Raw genomic sequence first — 20,305 nt, 5'->3', positions numbered from 1 at the left:
ATTTATCATGATATCTGCGATGTCGTCTCATTTTGCTTGCTTCTCCTCCGGCTCCATCCCAGAGCACTCTTCCTCCTCTTCAGCTGCCTTCACCTTCATCACCGGAGCCTGTGTCCTCCTGAGGCGAGCTGCCACTGAACGTTGAAACCTCAATCTGCCGGCTACCTGCCCACCAGTAGCAGCAATGCCCGCCTGTTGCGGGTTGTTCAGCCCGGCCAGCGGGATCAGATGCACTTGGCCGGGAGTCAACAGGCCGCCCTGTGCCACTCTCTGTGGCAGCACAGCAAACAGTGAGGCACCCTGTGCCCCGCCTGTCTGCCCCACAAGAAATGCCCCAGGTTGTTGGAGAGCTCCGATGGGAATCAGCTGCTGCAGGGGACGCTGACCTACTTGGTTTCCGACTGGCTGGAGAAAAAATGAGCCACCAAGTTGGACTAAACGTACCACAAGAGGTTCACCGTTTAGTGGGAGCCCATTTTGAACCCCAGCATTGGCATTGTTGCCAGCTGCTCCTCCGTTATTATTCACTCCCCCATTGGCAGGTGCTTCAGCACTTCCTGAAGACATACCACCCTCCACCACAACAGCCAAAATCTGAAAGATAACCCACAGTGTGCAGAACATGTTTGATCCACAGCAGACAGACGACAGGTGAAGGGCTGCGTCTTTGCTGCGCTTATATAGAGAGCGTCAATGATCACCAAGAAAGGTCCAATCAGAGTCGAACACTTTCTCTCAAAACAACAAGTCACTGTAATCATCATGACCGTGCGAAGTGCAGGCTATTTTTTGCTTTGTTACCTTACAGAGGGCCATTATTCAGGATTATGTGGCAAACCAGGTGGGAGTGACTTGCATTTTCACAGTCATTGTTGCAGAGGTCATATTTTCATGTCACGGTGGCACCAGGAAACTTGACCAACGGATCAAACATGATATTAGAGCATGAACTGATGTCTCCCAGAGCCTTTTTGGGGTCGACTGGGATCCACCAATATGATGCAATAACTTTATTTCAGGACTGTGAAGAATCAAAAGTCAGCTTTAACAACAGGGTGCAGTGAAATGTTCTCTGTCATGATATTGTGAAGTCCATAAAGCTTTAATGAAACATAGGAGGCAAAGACAAACATTTACAGCATTTTCTACTAAGATAAGAAACACAGGTATTGTTTTACATGTCCTACAATAACACAAGCGTGTGAAATTATCTACTTAGCCTTGATTTAAAGAGTAATTCTGCCCTAAATCACTCTTACATACAAACCACAGTTCTATATACAACACCTTTTCTACCAATGAGCTGATGTAAACTTTCCCCCGGTTTGGAATGCATTAGAAAACAGTTTCTGGATAAAACCAGCTAAAAAATAACTCCTTCTTATACTCTAATAAAATTACTCTAACAGTTTAGTCTAAATAACAGAGCAAAGATCCAAATGTCTGAGCTTAGCCTGACACAAAACAACAGCATCGACTGCCTACACTTGCCCTCTACAGGAGGTAAAGTGGGTTTCTGTACGTGTCAGAGTTCTTTATATTACAGAGGTTCATGGAGGCTTCCTGCTTCAACGAGTTCGTGTAGGAGAAGAGGAACAAAATGAAGCTCAGAATAACTGGTTGACATCCATATCCTCTGTGGAGAAAATAAATAGCAAGGATTGATGTGATGAAAATGTATGAAATGAAAACAGTATAATTACTGGACTACAGCCAGAACATTGTTGTGAAGAATGAAGTTTAAAATAATGGCACATGAAAATAAAACATGTGCCTGAATAGTTAGCTAACTTCTTTCGAAAAATCATCAAATTCATCTGAGATATTTAACGTTAACAGAGACAGTCTCACTCAGATTGTCATGTCAGAGATCTGAAACCAAGCTCCACCATTATACTGAACGTGTTTATTATAGCATTATTCACACGGGGATGATAACAAAGTTAAGGCGTAAATGTTAAAGCCATCATCAATGCTGAGAGAAGTGTTTGAGGTACAGTGAGTGTGTGTTAGTGAGAAGCTGTTGCTCTTACCATTCTTGATACCAAAACAGGAAGTCCACTCTTTAAAGGACACCTGCTTGTCCTTGTCAGCGTCACATTCTTGGAAGAAGCGAGAGGTGCAGTGCTCCATCGGGACCAGAGGCACTCGAAGTGGAGCGAGCTCTGAGTGGGACAAGAATCTGCAAAGGATGGATGAACATCAAATTTCTATAACTGCATGTTTGCTTATGATTTGACTCATGAACGGGTTTTAAAATATACCCTGTGAGAACTGGTTGGGGTTTGATTTGATTTTAGCCAATCCTTTCGTCAAACACCAGCATGACACAGGTTCATCCGGGATCAGAACTTTAAATCATATCATATCGAAAAAATACCTTCTCTGTGAAGATCTTTCTTCAGATCTTTCTATTTAATTGTTCACTTAAGTTGTTAGTATATAATACTCTTTAATGTAATATATCCAATCATTTTAAATGCAGATTGGTCACCCTTTTCTGTTTATGCTGGTTTATAATGTAAATAGGAGAAATAAAAGGATGCCGGGGTTATCTATGAAGAGGCTACTGACTCAGCAAATCATAAATATTTCGGTTGTACTTTACCTGTTATAATTTTGAGGCAAAAGTGAAATACATAAAAAATGAACACCATATGCAAAAATACTGGCTATCTGTGACTTCAGTGTATGTAGCGTAGTATTGGCTTCCAAACCCATACTGGTAAACACCTACAGGAAGTACTCTATGAGCATTTTTCAATGTAATCTAAAGGTTGAGCAAAATGTAAGTTTACTATAAGTACAGAGATATAAAATGTACCTGTCAGAGGGGTGTTGGTCCAGTTGAGCAAACTGCCAGTGCACTGGGTAGATGTACATGTTGTAGTTCTTCTCAAAGTCCTGCGCAAGCAGCTCAACAGAGTGATCACCAGCATGAAGACGCCTCTCACTCTCAAAGATTTTCTTCACCTGCAGAAAACAGAACACCACACTTTCATTAAAAACATACATTTTATATATTTTGTTCTTTTCCCAAAGATAGTATGCGTTTTTCTTGGCAGACTCACTCGTTGACTGACTGAACGGATACAAATAACACAACAAATTGCAGATATATAATATTACTTTAAAGGTGCCCTGTGAGGTTTTCTTGTTAACAAAATGAAGTTACTGAAGTTATGCACTGTCTATCATCAAGACATGACAAAGTTGTTGAATTAATTTGCCTCCTATATTTACATCCATGTTTGCCAGCTGGAAGTTTTGCTGCATTTTTTGCCTATTGTTACCATAATATTCACATTACCGCAGCCAATAACGTACGAACAGGCAGGAATGCGTCTTGAATCAACCACATGTTCATGCCTGTGCACAAAACAAACACAATTGGGGTTTGATGGTATTGCTTTGTAGTGCTACTATTGGTCAAAAACTCCACAGGGTACCTTTAACTTGTGGAAAATACACTATTTTTTTATGATGAAGATTACAATATTTTTGCAGGAAGCCTGAAAATCACAGTTTTATCAATACATTGTCAGCACATCTTACTCTAAAACGCTGTTTAGGGGTGAGGAAGCCAGGAGACATAGAGTCATGTTCGTAGAGCTGCAGCAGCACATTTTTGAGCCAGTCCCTCATTCGTAGGGGGAACTGGACCAGCTCGGTGTCCACACATGCAGGTATTACTGAGAGAGAAACAGAGAGAAAGATCAGGGCTAAACAAATATTTCCTGAACCATATGTCAACTAAAATGTTGGTTTTAATGTATGTATTCACGTTTGCATGGCCCAGTGTAGTCCAGATGAAGTCTGTGTCCTCTCTTTGTGCCCTCCAGGTTGCATTTAGTAGCAAAGAGTTCACATGATGTATCATATGTTTTGTTGTCTGTCCCACAAACCTACAAAACAACAAAAACATTAATGCAACAATCAAATGCAAGCAGTTGTTAAAAACTAGATCATCCGTACTTACATGATCAAACTCATTCACACTGGGAGGGCATTCTGACGGCGTTTGACACACACAGGCTGGCTTACTGTCTGAACCAAGTTTACACGTCTTTCCACGTTTGCAGGGAAAGTTATCACATGGATCTGTGAGAAAAGACAAGCACTGTGATGACCTTTGACTCATACTTAAAACCAGTAATCAAGAATCATTTTCACGAGTAGTTTAGTTTTATTTTATAGTGTGATAACTGGAAACCAGTGAGCTCTAACCACGACACACTATCCCCTACATTCCTCCAGCATTTGAGTTTGCACAGTGATTAAATTCAACTTGATCTCTATTATTCACTCCTTAAGCCCGCAGAGCTGTGTTTTGGTAGTGACTGTGAAGCAGAGTGACACTATTCATGCGGAAGTTTCAGCAAAATGAGCCAGTCAGCAGATTCCCCTGTGAGGCTGTTGGCATAGTGCATTAGACAGTATGGTGACTAACCAGCAGGGGCTTCTGGGCGATGTGCGCCTCCACCAAGAGAGGACCTGGAACTGGGGTAGAGATCCACTGTGGCTCTGATCTGCACTGGGTTCATTCCGACTAAAGGACCCTGGAAATGTACAGAGGAAGCATGAAAAGGCAATTACTTGAGATATGGGGAATATAGTTAGAGCATCACAGCTGAAGCGTGTCACATTTCCTCTAAAAAACCTGCAATAACAGAGGTTTTGCCACTGGGGGGCAGCAGAAAGTTTCATTAAGACTGACATATAACCTTTATTTGGAAAGGCTAACTTGTTACTAACTGTTGCCTATTTACCTGACTGTCCTCACCAGTTAATGACCGTATAGGCCAACTGTGCTAGTGGCTTATTACGACTCATGTATACATTTATGGCTAAGGTGGTGGCCATAGTAATTGGGAGCAAAGGAGGAAGTCAGGCTGGGGTGGATGAATCAGTCAAACACATCCAGATTTTCACCCAAGAAACTGCTGTTTGTGTTATTTCATGTAACTTCTGTCACTAAAATTCTCATTCTAACAATTGCAGATGAAAATCTATCTGCCTTGACTCAAGCTGAAACGTTACCTAGAGTAATCTTACAGATTTCTTTGGGTTTGAACAAACACTAGTAATTGTAGTGCCTAAACCTAACCAAACTGCAACCATTTCACAACATTAACCAGGTGGCGACTAAGTCATGTAGGGTATGTGGATTTGGGAATGGTCATACATATTTTGGTAAACTTTGGAAATCAACCTATTCAGTCTTGAGGTATTACAATCTATTGCTGTTTATCCACCCGACAGGAGCAACATTGGGGTCGTGTCCTCTCCTTTTAGCTCTGTTTTTGGTCTACACCAACTGCACCGAGCTTTCTGGCTCTGTAGCTACTGAATGCCCCACTATGTTCACTATTAAGAGGATAACTTGGTCCATCTGACATTTGGTGCAGGGCAGGTCCAAAACATCGCTATGAGAGCGTTGAGAGTTAACCAAAACAGTAAAGTTCTGGGCCGTAAAAACCACCACGTAAAATATGTGTAATCTATTGTAAATTTAAGAATATTGATTATAGCTGCTTTGAAAAGAGTAAATGGACAGATTACCCATTTTCCTGCCCTTCTCCTCTTTGCCTTGTGGACTGTATTGTCAATGCTGCTGCCCTCAGACTCAGTAGGCTCCTGCTGGTTCTGTTCCTGTCCAGACGGGGTGGTTTCCTCACTCTGTGGAGAGTGCTTCCTTGCCCTCTGGTTCTTCTTTTGCTTCCTTGTCTTTCCCTTGGTGTGACTTCCGCTGTCGTTCTTACTCTTCTCTTCCTCCTTTCCGGCCCCCCTGGACACTGATTCAAGCTCTGTACCACCAGTTGGTTCTTGCGGTTCATCATTTGCTTCGGGTTCTTCCTTATCGACACTCATCTCTTTAGACTTGGCCTCTGAATCTTTGTCCTTGTCCTGATCAGACATTTCGTCACTGTCCATTGCCTGAGTGTTTTGTACATCTTGGTCATAGTAATCTGCGATGGTTGGAAGTTCTTTCTCACTGGTTTCCTTCTCTTTAACATCTGGTTTTAAAAGAGGCTGGGTGTCTGCAGCAGTGTGGGGGTGTTTTTTAGCGGATACAATCTTCAGAGGTTGCAGGATGCCACTATCAGCTGCATAGTCAAGATCAACAGGGATCTCTGAGTCTGTGCTACCATCTGTTTCCTCCAGCAGTGGCCCCTGCTCCTCTCTCTCTGCTATTTTCTCAACAGATTTTTCCTCCTTTCCCTCGAGTGGCGTCTGTTCTACCACCACCTCTTCTTTCTCCAGCATTTCAGCATCTTCAGCACTCTCCTCCTTTACCTCTTCTTCCTCATTTGTCACCTCTATTTCTGGTTTGTCATCCAACTTCTTCTCTTCCACCTCAGCCTCCTCATCCTCAGTGATCTCGCCGGACTCCATCTTGCCTTTCTCCGTCTCAGCTTCTTCTTCTTCCTCCATCGCCCTTTCCTCTGCTTCCTGCTCTTCCTCTGCCTCTTTCTTCAGGAGGTCCACCAGTTCCTCCTCACTCAGCAGGACTGCGGTGCTTTTGTCACCCTTTTCGGTCACCTCAAATTCTCCCTCTTCCTTGTTAGCGTTAGCATTGCCTTCAGAGCTCAGTTCCTCATCTTCCTGCTCGTGGCTGATGGCCTCAAACGGCACTAAAGTGGGTAAGATCTGTGGCTTGTTGTTCTCCTCTGTGATGATGTCCTTATTCAGAAGAAAAGAAGAATCTTCATTTTACAACATAAAATCACTTTACTTTTCAAATACATTTGAAAGAGTCCTGTAGTACCTTTTCTTTGGCTGTATGTGGAGTCTTACGCAATCCATGATGTTTTCCATGAGGTTTACTTTTTACCTAAACATAATGGGGATATTTAATAACGTACATAATTTCAGTTAATGCCAAAACTGCAGTAAACACATGTCACATCACATCTTTTGTTTGGAAGTTCTCTCATGGTTAAGTTCAGTGTCAATTAAGAGGAATATAAACGTCTTTGCTACTCACAGACATGGCAAATGTTGCTGCCAGTAAGCACAGGAATACTAAGCAGGCCCTCATACCTGAAACGTTGAAATGAATAAAGCAAAATTTAATTACATGTGCTAATTTGCATGAAAACTGATTTCACAGAAAGGACTGAAAAAACCTCAAAAACAATCAACGCATTATAATCTGACTTCTAACTGGTCACAACAGAGACGTGAACTTGGCACACATTTCAAAGTCAAAACAGATGAGAGCATCTGTGCTGCCAACACTTTCATGACAGGCAGAGCGGCGGGATTGGCCTCCGCTGTTGTCAAGGTTACGGGCCTCTGAGATGCGCCTCTCTCTCAAAAGTCACATTCAGAGCTAAAGTAAACATCAGAAGCTACCAGACTGGAAAAAAGTTGACTAAGTCCACAAACTTGTCTCTCGGGACGGAAACAAAACAGACACTACTGAGCCTGTCCAGTGGAACAATAGCTCACTGGTTCAGACCAGTAAACCCCAGATAGGTGCAGACTGAGGGGGGTGGGGGGGTGCATGAAAATTCATCAAAGGCCATTAATCAGACATTTTTATTTGATTTTTACAATACGGAGAATAAATTAAACATTCTAACTTTATATAATCCTTTAATTTAATACCCATGTAACATTATAGTCAAAAATGTATCTTTCGAAACAAACTATTTAATCTCTTTGAGGATATTTCACAACTATAAAGTACATGCTGTTGTATAAATTATGCATAGCTGTCAATAAGAAACATTTGAATGTGCCTATATCATTTACAGTGTACATCTTAGTATAGACAGAACAGTATTTATATTCACTATCACGCTCTATGTATAAAAATAATTAAGTCATCAACATTAGCATGGAGCATCTTGGCAAAGTTTTGGCTATATATCACAAAAGAGGCTGCAGTATAGCCGAGCCAACTGTCCACACAACAAGTTCAAGTGTAAACTAATTAGAAAGCAAGATGTCACACACATTTCTGTTTGATCAATAACAAATTACCCTTCCAAACAATAAAAAGGTCACAGTAATTAGGATTTTACCTGAGGCTGGCGGTTGCAAGAGAAATGAGAATCCCGCACAAACACCAGTATGTGCCTGTGTTGAACCTGTGAAGATGTCCTTTTGTATTCCCGACAGCGCTCACACTGTCCACACAAACACACACACACACACACACAGAGACAGTTTTTTCTGGGTCTCTGGTGCCAATGCTTTTCTAACTTTGGGAGGGTCTCTGTGGGCTGTGGTGGGAATTATTGTATTTCCTTGTTGAGACGTGAACGAATAAAAGGTGGATCAACAAAAGGTTGTATTATTCAATTGAATGATAAAACAGAATAACAGAGTCAATTTATTTTGGCTGAGAGGGCAGAGTGAACTTGGTGAGTCTCACAGACGTACAGATAGATAAAACATAGAAAAGGGAGAGCTAGGAAGGACAACTATTAGATGGCATTGAGCACAATCACAACACCTGCTTTGAGTTGATAAGTTTCATGACCCCACACAGCAAGGCAAGTTTCTTACACACAAATGAAATGTACCAAGGACACCAGTTTACTTCAGGTTAGATGAAAACTTACACAAGTACATCTGAGATAATGATAAATTCCTGAACCTCATGGGTGCTCTGCCTCAAAAAACTGCAATATCTAAAAGCAAACAGCTAATAATCCACTTGTGAATTCTATTCATACTGATTTTATAACATTTATCCTGACAACACATTTAAGCACATTACTGAGAATAACCATATAATAGATCCATAGTATCTTCATACATATATGATATTGGACTTGAGGAAGTAGTAGGCTATGAGTAATGGAAAATAAAAGGTCATTACGGTTGCTTTATCGCTGTTTAGCTATACTTCTCAGTACTGTCTGTAATCCAGGTCCAGGTCTCATGTTGGATTTATTTTTTGTTGTTTGCCTTTTCTTTATTTTCAGGAATATGTGAACAAGTATATTATGTGTAGGTTGTTGGTAAAGGTTAAAACCGAACCTCTGTGTGATACTTGTCACATGAAACATTGTTTTACGGAGATAAATAATGTATACATTTGGCCACTAGATGTCTCTCTGTCCCAAGTCTTAAAGCAACTAATACAACGTGTTGTATGTGTTAATATTTTGTTGTGGTGAGTCATACCAAAGCCAGGAAGGTGCAGTATGTTTAACATCATTGTAAATATTTATCAGCAGCTGCTTGTAAGACATTATCAACCTCATCCACTGATCATGTCAGCAGGAAGAGTTGTATCACATATTAGTTCAATCAAATGTACATTTTAGTGTAAATTTACATTTATTCCGTACAGCTCTGTTGGGCAAACTCTATCCGCTGATTAAGATTATGTGGTATGACTGAAAGCTCCAGAACAGTTACTAAATGGACCTTGAGGTGAGATTGTTATCAACTACTGACTTCACTACGATTCATGATATATATCAATGCCACAATGGCTTTTCAGTGTTTCTCGTCTGTTCCGTGGTCCTGTCTTCTTGTGTTTTGCCTGTGTACTCATGTTATCCTGATTTGTTCTTAGTTAAGTTTTTTGGTCTGTGGTTGGTTTGGTTTTTCTCTCTTGGATTACTCTTGTTTTGTTGTCAGCCTGTAGTTGCTTGCATTTTGGATTATGGATGTATGGACTACAGCTTCTGATTATTAAAGCTCGCTTTTTGTTTTTCTACCTGCCTGCCTTGGTGTTTCGCTTTTAGGTCATTTTGTGTAAAATCTGACATACAGTCATCTTTTTTGGTATCTACGTTACATAATCCCATTACATTTATTTAATTAGTCCATAAGCATGGTTATATTCAAGCAAAATTAATGTAAGGTGTTGATACATCAATGTAGAAATACTCTGTTACAAGTCCTGCATTCATAACTTTTCTTAATGTGTAAGCATCACTTTAATTTAAGATCCCTGGGCAGTTATTTTGGACTAACAAGACCAAGCCCCTATATAATTAATGGGGAGAGAGCCAGAACTTCACTTTAAATAGTCACCTGGACATAAAAACGACATAATCACCAGTCAAATCTGATAAAAACTGCTTAAAAAGTTTGCTGACTTTGCCCCAAAACAAAGTTTAGAACGCCTTTTTCCCCACAGGTTATACTTCTACTTCTCCTACTACTTTACTTTATATACCTCTGGATAGCACCTAACACATAAATCAAAACATGTTGTTGATTGGGCTTTAGCTTTTATCTAGTAATCACGTGAATCTACATAGCAACTAGTAACTAAACTTATAAAATAGTAGTGGAGTAAGAAGTGTAATCTTTCCCCTCTGAAATGTAGTGAAGTAGAGGTACAAAGAAGCATTAAATGGATATAGCCAAGTTAAATACATCACAATTATTCAGTACTTGAGAAAATGTACTTGGTTACATTCCACTGCAGCCTATAGCTGAGGTCAAAACACTTTGTCCTGCAGGTTTCTGTTCCTCATTGATTAGATAGTCTAATAATCTATAATTGGCCCAGTTGCAACAAAAGCCTGCTTTAATCAGGCTCTTGAGGATCAGATTACTAATTGTGCTTCTGTAAATGGCCAGTCGCATTAAAGAAAACCAATAAGATGCACCAAATGCCTGTCTGAAAGGGTCAATCCATCATAAAACTTAAGTAACCTGAGGGCAGACGTTGTTGACTGGCGGTCTGTGAGCCACAACAAGCATCAATCGTCCTCTCCTCCCTCGTTCTAAAGCAGGAACTTACAACAACGAGTAGCTGTGGTTTTGGCAAACAGCTCCAGACTGGTGAACATCCAGTCTAATTACACGTTGCCTATGCACAGTTGAAATCCAAAGTGAGGTTAAACAAGAAATTCTCTCATCTTATTCTAGGCGCAACCATATATGGACATCCTGGAAGCAATTACGAGGCTCGGGGAGGAAATACAGAAGTCTTTATTTAGGATTTCTACTGTACATGCCCTATTTTTCCAAGAATGAAGCCCTGTTTCCAATAACAGCATGTAACTCTGAGGACGAAAGGTTGCACAACGTGGTTTTCTTTTATTGTTTTTGATCATCTCATTAGTGTATTTAGCCTTAAAGGTCCTATTTGTCAGAAAAGTTGATATTTGAGTCTCATTCCCAACTTGTCAGTAATTGATGAGTTGGGAATGAGATTCATAAATCAACTTTTCTTACAAATAGGACCTACAATGTGTGACTACAGCTGTCACAAGCTTCCTTGTTATTAAGATAAGTTCATCTTTCCATTTGATGTTCTCTGGACAAGTATTTGGAATCTTCCCTTGAGCAAGGCACCACCTCTAACTCCTTTTAATCAATTATTATACAACAACTAAACTCCGATTATTCGTAGAGTAGACAGTGAAGAAAACATCCATTTCACCGGAAACAAGCATGACCCTGTCTGGCCCTCCTTTCCTCTCTGAGTGGGTGAGAGTTTGTTTTTTCACCAGACCACAAACCCTATGGTTTAGTGTGCTGAACTATATTTCACTGAAGACATGAGAGGGGGTGGAGGAAATTCAGTGACTGAATGAAACAACTTTATGTGTGTGTATGTGTGTGTATTTGTGGTGTGTGTGTTCAATCATTATCATGCCAGAGTGTGTTTGTTTTGAGCTTCAACTCTCCGGAAAAAAAATACACCTTGGCGTGTCGACAGCAGAGAGACCTCCGGAAGGAAGTGATGCAATCATTTCAATTAAGATGACTTATATACAGTCGTGCTCGGAGTTTCCTACAGCATATCCACACATCGAGCTTTTACAGCCTCAACTGCCAGCTTCCACCCGTGGCTCAGAATAGACACCGGGTTCTCCTGTTTGCTGCTGCATCCACTGAACAAGGACCACTGACAGAAGATTTGTCACATTAGCTCTGACACTAACGGACAAAAAGGTAATTGATCATATATTGGCTGATTTATTATTTAACTGCATGCTTTGGCTCATAACTTTTTCCAGCATGTAGTCTGACTTGCTGATTTTGTTCACATTAATCCAAACTTTTATTGCTATTGTACTGTAAGCAAAACAAGTTTTTAAGTACAAAATCAATCTAAGATAACTGCTATATAACGAGAGCTGCTATTTACATAGGTATGTTTTGCATTTTTACAGTGTTTATTCATCTTCGGTGTAATTTTGTGTTTTCATGTTTGCAAAACCAGTTAAGTTGGAGTAAATCAATATTAATCATATACTGTATGTCTGTTACAGAATGAAGGTTACCATAATTATGTTTTGCCTGATTGGAGGACTTTTTGCCAACCCAGTAAGTATGAGATCGAGAAAATAAAACTCTTAAGACATGCTTATAAATCTAAACATTGTGCAAATTAAAATGTTTGCTTCATTCTGCAGATGAAATAACATAATATGTAAATGGTATATCATGTTGAAGAAACTAAAAAGCTAAACAGCATCAGATTCTAACATTTCACTAGTACTGTCTAGACTCTAATAGCATTCCTGTGAACAATCCTCTTTGTGCTGCTCTCTTTCTTTTAGTTGTTTTTTTAATTGTTAGCATTGTTTGTTAGCAAAGCAGGAAGGCAAATCACTTCAAATGGATAAAGAAACACTAGGAATTAAAATGATCCTTGTTTTGTCCTTGACCTGTGATTCCTTTCTTTCAGATTTCATACAATGTCGTTTTGGAATCAAGTGAGCTTGATCCAAACACGGTGAGTGCTTTTTAAAAATTAGTCCTCCCTGTGGAGCGTTACAATGCACTTGTAACTTTTTACACATAAATCATTTGACTGCAGTCAGGTTGAGTTCCTCTGACACAGTCAGCAAAAAATCCAACAATAGGTGCGGTTACTCAAAGAGCATTTCAGACTGTTGTTTACTATACTCTATGTCTGGAGTCATTCACGAAGCGAGGGCTTGCCCAGGCAATGGTTGACAGAATCTTAAATCAATGTGATGATTGTTGGTGTTGCAGTCATATGGTGTAATTAAATACACTGTGGTGTGTGCTAACTTTGTTTTTTTTTCTCAGACTGAAAGTATGTCTGTTTCACAATCATCTGAAAATGACACTTCAGAGATTAAGGTAATATATATGTGTCTTCAAGTAATGAGGAAATAGTTATTTTATGATGCCTTGATGACTTTTTGCATCACTTTTGATTGCTGATTTTTATCTAAATGGGTGTTTATATTTATATTTCTGTTGCAGAGCTCTGAAGAAAATTCCTCAAGCCAAGTAAGTTATTTACTGACTCACTGAAAATATTTATGAAAATAGATTGATGTGCTGTCAATGTGTCTAAATCCCCTTTTTAAATGTCGTCTTTACAGAGTCAGAGTTCAGAGTCAGAATCTTTACAAACCACATCAGAGGACACGGTGAGTTTTATCATCGCTCTTTTTTTTACTTTACTGTCATTAGTAGACTGCATTAAGCTTCTAATTGCTGCGTTCATAAGCTGTGCAGTGCAAACTCGAACAATAAACAGTGAAAAAACAGAATTTAAGTAAAAGAAAGAATGACAAAAAGAAAGAAAAAACACATCCTTAGTGCAGAGAAGCCCAGTAAGCATTCAGATTAATAAAACAAAAGAAATACTCTAGTGTACTTATTCTTTTACAAGCTCGTCACTGAATAAAGGGGGGCCATTGTGAAGGCAAGGGAGTAATAAGTGTTCTTATAAAAAGAGAATAAAAACTAAAAAAGAAAATTAAGGGGAAATGGTCAGCATGTTATGAGACTTTCACAAGACCTTTAAAATTGTTTAGACCCCCAAAGCTCCCCTGACAAGTAATCACAAGTACAGGATTAATTTGACAGTGTACTTGTGTGCTCAGTATTATTTTAAAGGAATGTATTCGGTTGTTGGTGCGCATTAGAGAAAAAAGGTCCACACTGGTACTTATGGAACGACAGGACACCACTGTTGGCTCATATTTTATGGCACACGTTCCTTCTTGGATAGCATGGATCGATAGTCACACTCCAACATGGATGAATAGAGCGACATAGCTACATTAAATGCTCACTGTACATACCTGTTGCTGCATTTAACTGTTGTAGAAATTAAGCTGCAAACACTGCATCATTTTCTAAAAGGCTACGATTCTTTTCCACGAACAGACTTCAGAGGAGAGTGAGAGTGAGAGTGAGAGTGACAGTCAATCAGTTGAGGATGATGAGGTAAGACCAATGAAATCAAGTACTTTATTAGACCTATAATGTTTTCCACCTCTTAATGTGTGCACAACATCCCTCTGTTCCCCACTTAGCTCTTGTATTCTCTGTATTTCCACAGACAGACTCATTTGCTGAAACCAGAGATGACAGCATGGGCAGTGAGGAGAACGTTCGAAAGGTGAGATAAACATTTTTGCACTTTTTTAAACTGTCCTGCTTTCGCTGAGATGAAAGTTTTAATGACACTATCTGCTTATTCTCTGCATCAGAGTTGGGTTCGAGTCTTTGAAAATGTCATCAAAGTCCTGAGTGCAGAGGACAACAGCACGGAGGTCACCGGAGGTCAGTCGGACGATCTGACTGAGAAACAACCCACTCAAACCTCCACCGCTTCCCAGGGTGACACAAACCTTCAGCTGGTGGATAATCCCGCTGGCAGCAGCGACACCACAAGCGAAAGCTCAGACACCAGTGAAGTAACTGCTGTAACAGCTGCCACCAGTGACAGCAGTGAGAGCAACAGCAGCGAAAGCAGTGAGACCAGTGAGACCAGTGACAGCAGTGACGCCAGCAACAGCACAGAGGACAGTAACGCCAGTGACAGCAGCGAGCTGGAGCAAATCAAAACCCCAGGCTGTGTGAATGGAACTGAGAGCTGTGAAAGTGAAGAGTATTTCTTCCAGGATATTGGAGACGACGGTCATCATCACTCAGTGGACAATCTGATGGTGCCAGACGAGGATGAAAGGGAGTTATTTCTAAGGAGATGATGACCTGCTCTTGTGCAGCTCCACTATGAACTACAACAACATTAAATGACGTTCCTGATGAGCTCAGGATGATAGATTTGCTCTTGCCCATCACTTCTGAATGTTGATTTGGGCATTATAATGTTACCTGCAGCTGATTTTTTGTGTGTGTGTGTGTGTGATTATTACTGTGATGAATATAGCCTCAGCATTTACACTGTTTTGGTAATAATAAACAAATACTATAACCATGATATTGGGTGCCTGTGTGTTTTTAAATAATCATTCAGACAAAGGCAGTAGTGGAAAGTATATCAAGTACACCTACTTAAGTACTTAAAGGATAATTCAGTCATCTACTCACCTCTGTGCCGATAGAAATTTGGGTGAAGTTTCAAAGTCCACAAAACATTTCTGGAGCTTCACAGCAAAACAGTGTGCAGCATTCTCCTACACAACTGAAGTGAATGGGGGCTTGTTTTAAAATGTATAAAAACAACCAGAAAAATGTAAAAATTCCTTTAAAAAATTGGGAAGTAAATTTGTACAACACAGGATATAGTAATATATAATAATTTAAAAAGATTCAAGTGCTTGTACTTTACTTAAATTCTAATTTCTCACTTTAGTGGGACATATTGCACATTTTACTCCGCTGCATTCACTAGTTACCTGTACTTTTGCAGATTAAGATTATATATAGAAAGCATGTGACCAGCCTCTGAAGTATGATTTGTCATAGACACTTCCCAACATTGAAGTAGTTCAAATTAGCTCTGTGTTTGCGTCTGCAATATTAATCCAATAATGTCATATAGCCTGCAGGAAAGCTCTTGATATAACGAATGAATGCAGTACTGTGGTATTGATGCGCTGACTTCTGCAGGAAGAGAGAACACCATGTTAACTTGGGTGTAATATTTACCTACTTCTATATCCTACAGATATGGCCGGTTAGCTCAGTTGGTTAGAGCGTGGTGCTAATAACGCCAAGGTCGCGGGTTCGATCCCCGTACGGGCCATCACCATCTTTTCTTTTTGTGAAGTAACGTGCCACACCTGAGTTTAACATGGAACACTTCATGCAGGAACATAATGTTAAAAATCAATTTCTAGAGCTTTACTTATGTAGGTCTGCTTATATATTTATAAAAAATACAAAAACCAAAGAAAACACTAGATGGCGACAAAGTCAGCAGCTCTTGCTGCAGTGTTTACTGATACCTGGATACCCTCCCTGGTGTTTTCCCTTATTCTGGATGATTAGACCACTCTCCTCTACTTAAAATTAAACAGAAATATACTGGGAATTACGTAATGTCATAAAAATGATAAAGTTCAAGTTGCACCATCCTAACATAACAAAACATTAGGGAAATGTAAACACCCACACAGTCCAGTCCAATAAGTAATGCTAATAGTGTGGGTGGACTATGGGTGTACAGGGGTTACTCTCTTTCCTCCTCGTAACATTATAGACAGATTCAACCTCTGTAAATCTTTGGCAGTCCAACACTTGTAAATGTCTTAAATACTATTTTGTTTTTCAAAGCATCATATCTGACAGCAAAACAGAACAAGATGGATGATCTTCAAACTCAGTAATCCCACTAACTAATGGTTCCAGACGTAATAACACAAGTTTTGTTGTTGCCACCTGCAGCTCTTTGACTATTGACTGACAACTATTTGATGAAGGCAATTTTATCAAGACAGGTGGCTCTTTTGTTGCTGTAGTTTTGCTACAGCACAGAGCTCAAACAGCTGCAACAAATAAAAGCATCACAATAATCTTCCATAGTCTTCCATACAAGCTAAAAAATATATACACATATTACTGGGTCAAAGGTAGGCTAAAGGAAACACCGGTATTGTACTGTCAGGGAAGATATTCAAGAATTTTCAATGAAAAATAAATCAGTATTTAGTTTTTAGAAAACATTTAATACAACATATTAAATCATGCTTGATACTGTTGGAACAATAGATGCAATGTGACAATTTCCCCCCCCAAAAAATTAAATCAAAGTTGCATCTGCACGGTGACCCTCCTCTTAAATCTACCAACAAACAACAAGCTGAAAATGCAGCTAAAGATAAACGAACATTGTGTTTCGGTCACATTATTTAAATCTTTATTGAAACCAGTTTCATGAATTCAGAAATCAGAATTAACGGGCAAAAATAATGCCCAACACGCTACAGTCCTATGTTGAACCCATAAACATCTGTAGTATCCACTTTGAGGTCACTTTCTTAGCTGGGAAAGTGAGACTTGAGGTGTTCCTTCAGAGCTGGTATTGTGGGAAGCTCTCTGCGACACACGTGACAACGGAGAGGTAGTTTCAACAACTCACTGGTTCCTTCTTTGACGCTGACGCTTCCATTTCTTTCAAGCATCTCAATGACATCTGCAGATAAGAAAAAAGAGAACGAAAACTACAAATTAGCAGTAAGAGACACTTTGTATGACAAAAAACATGAAGTTTGCTCTCACCTTGAGACTCGATGAAATAGTCCGTTGTGAATGAGTTCCAGTGCTTTTTGTTCTTTAAACAAGGAGAGTCAAAGTCTTGGCTGATCACATGGAGGTGAACATGACTGGAAACAAACATACATGTAAATTGTTATTACTTGTGTATCTACATCAAATAAATGTTGATCCTCCTGACGAACAGGCTTGAATTTGTGTCATACTGCCAGAGTTTATTTGCATTTACCAATCAATTTATTATAAATTGTGTATACTTTACATTGCTGCCAACCATTTCTAAAAGATTTTTTTTTTTAAGTTTTAGACTGGTACACAATCAACACATGGCTTCTGAATTATGTCTAAGGTGAATGATCCAAAACTGGTTTGCTATTTTGCACACCATGTCTTGTGTACTTTAATGTCTTTATTTTCAATCTGCAATCAAGGAAGAAAATAATAAAAATGTGATTTTTCCTGTCACTACATTTTCTCTGATTTATTATTGCGCCTATAACCCTCACCATTAATCAACAGTTGTAAAATGTAAAGTTCAAAGTTGCAAAATACAACACAGACAAGAATGAGGCAGTGTTGAGCTCTGGGTAGACGTTTTTCAGTTTGCTTCTCAAGCTACAGTATGTGACTTTATTTGGCTGTACTGTGTATGGTAGAACAAGACAAGTGTGTTTTATAGCATATTTCCTACACAAATAATTTTTAAAGTTTCTTATACAATCCATTAATAGCAAGAAGAAAATACAGAATAAAACCTTTGAACACAAATTTAAAAAAAAAGAAACCATTTTAAAGAAGAAATAAATACGAGACAGGTACAGATGTACCCGCGAGGTGGAAAATAATGAGTACACAAGTTTCAATCAAAGGACCTTTGACTTTATTTTGCTATATATAAAAGTTGGACCATCCAGACAGTGATTACTTACCTCATACTGGGGATGGCGTGGTACCCTGAGCGGAAATGTAGCGAGCTAGCATCTGGACACTGCTGAACCATCTGGTTGCCGACTTCCTGCATGTGTTTCAGCAGGTCACAGTGCTCCTCACGTAAGGCCTTCAGGCTGGAAATGGACTGCCACGGGAGGACAAGCCAGTGGTAGCGAGCTTTAGGGTATTTATCTTTGATTACGACTACTTTATCATCCTTGTACACCTAGAAAAAAGGAGACAATGATTTTTTTTTAATTCTCAGTCACACATCCATGATTCAGATCAAGCATCACACCAACTGTCTTTCCTTTTTTTCAACAGCTACCTGCATTTTTGGGTCTTGCATTGAGGCCTTGAGACCTTGGCTCCAATGTCCAACATTTTCCTGCAACAAATTTAAGGTGACATGTTTTTTATCTGATAAAATAATACTCATACCAGCTCTAAAGAAAATCCATACAAGAGAAAAACATGTGGAATTCATAAAAACAACATCTTAAATACGTGCAACCCCTTTTTCTTACATCTCTTACACTGGGTTTTGCTGTTTCTCCAGGGCTGACTGACACAGACACCTTTTCTGTCTGTTTGGCTGCTTTCATACTCGAAGCCTCTCTGTGGCTCTCTCTGTCCTCTGAAGCCGGTTCTCGTGGTCTTTTGATGCTGACGCGGTCCCCGCTGGGATCCTCCTTGAACTGTACAGTGTATGAGTAGAGCTGATTGACAATATGAAGCTGCTGTCCTGGCTTCATTTTGACCTCATTGTCCTTCCCCACCACCACAGAGTCTACGGAGGTGGGGTTCAGGCCCAGCTTTGGAATTAAGACAGGAGATGAGACAGTGTCACAAAAAAACAGTGGTCGGACATTCAGTGATCATTACTGCAGGGAGGCTTAACAGAGTAATTCTTCAGTTCAATAGCAGATTAGATTGCAATTATTTAAATCAATGTTCTTTATGTTTCTTACCTGTTTAACTTTGACATAACCTTTGTTGCATTCTGCTTTCAGTTCAACTGGTTGAGAAGGGATAACATTAGCACAGGTTAAAGCACGTGTTTAAACACTTTAAGATTTTATTTTACTTTAAGATTGTTAAAAAACAAAATAAATAAAAAAGATATTCGAACACAGATAAAAAAAAAGAATAGTCCATGACAGTTTAAGCAACATGGGAACATTGAACAACAATATGATAAAATTAACTACCAGAGGGATTTGTAATTTAGACCAATCATAATGATAATCATTACAGACAAATATGGTATGTATATAATAAGGATTTTGTTAATAGACTGAACTGCAGCTGCTCTAATGTAAGGTTTGAATTCCTTAACAACACATAAAACAGGCTAAGTTTAAAAAAAAAGTATCTTGAGATTTGTATGAAATAAATACAGTATACATCGAAGTGTAAAGTATAAAATGTGTGCAATATATGAAAATAACTTCTGCTTCTGGCCAGATTGTGATTTTAAATCAGACTGGATGTACATAGACATAAGATAAATAATATATAGTATATTAACTTAATGTTCACTGTTCATTCATTTTCTTTTACAAGCAGTTTATATGATGATCTCCATTGTTCCCTTTCTTTTGGTCACCATTTTCTTTTAAAGGCTTTTCCAACAAACATCATATAAAAATCCGTTTTTAACGTTATGTTATTATACGTAACTGGGTATTTAAATAAAACTTTATATAAACTTTTGTGACTTTTTCTTATATGTTCCCTTCTTGACGTTGGAGGCTACTGTGCTAACGCAGCCAGTGTACGAAACAGAGAAGTATCGTTATATTACCTTGCTGCCGAGAGCATTTTTTGTCTTTAATAGTCGTTTCTGGACCTCGACCCAGGACAACTGTCTGTAGGTGAGGCAGACGAATGGGTTTATGATTGCCCTCCTCGCTGATAAGCCAGCAAATTGGCATTTTATCATGTTATGAGGCTATTTTAACCAACAGAACTGCAAAACTGTTGCAGCCCA

At 39.2% G+C, this 20,305-nt stretch overlaps 3 protein-coding genes and 1 non-coding gene across 5 annotated transcripts; 2 read left to right on the top strand and 2 right to left on the bottom strand.

Moving 5' to 3' along the window:
* Window positions 1-1,548: 1,548 nt before the first annotated feature.
* Window positions 1,549-7,042, bottom strand: sparcl1 (SPARC-like 1). The gene is made up of 10 exons (XM_073471530.1): window positions 6,989-7,042; window positions 6,770-6,835; window positions 5,563-6,684; window positions 4,451-4,559; window positions 3,980-4,101; window positions 3,785-3,905; window positions 3,556-3,692; window positions 2,825-2,973; window positions 2,034-2,182; window positions 1,549-1,636 (listed from the first exon to the last, which is right to left on the bottom strand). Exons 1-10 carry the CDS (start codon window positions 7,040-7,042, stop codon window positions 1,608-1,610), a joined length of 2,058 nt encoding a protein of 685 aa, XP_073327631.1. The 3' UTR covers window positions 1,549-1,607.
* Window positions 7,043-12,204: 5,162 nt separating this feature from the next.
* Window positions 12,205-14,912, top strand: scpp1 (secretory calcium-binding phosphoprotein 1). The gene is made up of 8 exons (XM_073464218.1): window positions 12,205-12,258; window positions 12,623-12,670; window positions 12,991-13,044; window positions 13,171-13,197; window positions 13,293-13,340; window positions 14,086-14,145; window positions 14,261-14,320; window positions 14,412-14,912. Exons 1-8 carry the CDS (start codon window positions 12,205-12,207, stop codon window positions 14,910-14,912), a joined length of 852 nt encoding a protein of 283 aa, XP_073320319.1.
* Window positions 14,913-15,839: 927 nt separating this feature from the next.
* trnai-aau (transfer RNA isoleucine (anticodon AAU)) lies at window positions 15,840-15,913 on the top strand. The gene has a single exon. It is a non-coding gene; the product is annotated as a tRNA-Ile (tRNA).
* A 1,096-nt stretch (window positions 15,914-17,009) lies between these two features.
* aptx (aprataxin) lies at window positions 17,010-20,302 on the bottom strand. Of its 2 annotated transcripts, none has more exons than XM_073466304.1 (7): window positions 20,120-20,302; window positions 19,284-19,330; window positions 18,840-19,127; window positions 18,641-18,700; window positions 18,312-18,538; window positions 17,389-17,492; window positions 17,010-17,302 (listed from the first exon to the last, which is right to left on the bottom strand). In XM_073466304.1, the coding sequence occupies exons 1-7, from the start codon at window positions 20,247-20,249 to the stop codon at window positions 17,148-17,150; spliced, it is 1,011 nt and encodes a 336-aa protein (XP_073322405.1). In that variant the 5' UTR covers window positions 20,250-20,302; the 3' UTR covers window positions 17,010-17,147. The 2 variants fall into 2 exon arrangements, with proteins under 2 accessions (XP_073322405.1, XP_073322413.1); XM_073466312.1 differs by having other exon boundaries at window positions 18,849-19,127.
* Between the last annotated feature and the right edge of the window lie 3 nt (window positions 20,303-20,305).

The sequence above is a fragment of the Pagrus major genome, chromosome 1 (genome assembly GCF_040436345.1).
Source record: "Pagrus major chromosome 1, Pma_NU_1.0".
In the NCBI taxonomy this organism is placed as follows: domain Eukaryota; kingdom Metazoa; phylum Chordata; class Actinopteri; order Spariformes; family Sparidae; genus Pagrus; species Pagrus major.
The sequence above is the reverse complement of the archived record's forward strand: the minus strand, read 5'-3'. Positions and strand labels throughout refer to the sequence as shown.

What these genes read in the sequence shown, in the direction of transcription:
- sparcl1 (XM_073471530.1), bottom strand. Translation starts at nt 7,042, where the DNA reads ATGAGGGCCTGCTTAGTATTCCTGTGCTTACTGGCAGCAACATTTGCC. An exon ending in GTGTGAATGAGTTTGATCAT is followed by an intron (nt 3,906 to 3,979) that starts GTAAGTACGGAT and finishes GTTGTTTTGTAG; the next exon opens with GTTTGTGGGACAGACAACAA. An exon ending in CCCCTAAACAGCGTTTTAGA is followed by an intron (nt 2,974 to 3,555) that starts GTAAGATGTGCT and finishes TGTTTTCTGCAG; the next exon opens with GTGAAGAAAATCTTTGAGAG.
- scpp1 (XM_073464218.1), top strand. Translation starts at nt 12,205, where the DNA reads ATGAAGGTTACCATAATTATGTTTTGCCTGATTGGAGGACTTTTTGCC. An exon ending in GAGGACTTTTTGCCAACCCA is followed by an intron (nt 12,259 to 12,622) that starts GTAAGTATGAGA and finishes CCTTTCTTTCAG; the next exon opens with ATTTCATACAATGTCGTTTT. An exon ending in AAGAAAATTCCTCAAGCCAA is followed by an intron (nt 13,198 to 13,292) that starts GTAAGTTATTTA and finishes TCGTCTTTACAG; the next exon opens with AGTCAGAGTTCAGAGTCAGA.
- aptx (XM_073466304.1), bottom strand. Translation starts at nt 20,249, where the DNA reads ATGCCAATTTGCTGGCTTATCAGCGAGGAGGGCAATCATAAACCCATT. An exon ending in CACGCCATCCCCAGTATGAG is followed by an intron (nt 17,493 to 18,311) that starts GTAAGTAATCAC and finishes GTTTGTTTCCAG; the next exon opens with TCATGTTCACCTCCATGTGA. An exon ending in CTATTTCATCGAGTCTCAAG is followed by an intron (nt 17,303 to 17,388) that starts GTGAGAGCAAAC and finishes TCTTATCTGCAG; the next exon opens with ATGTCATTGAGATGCTTGAA.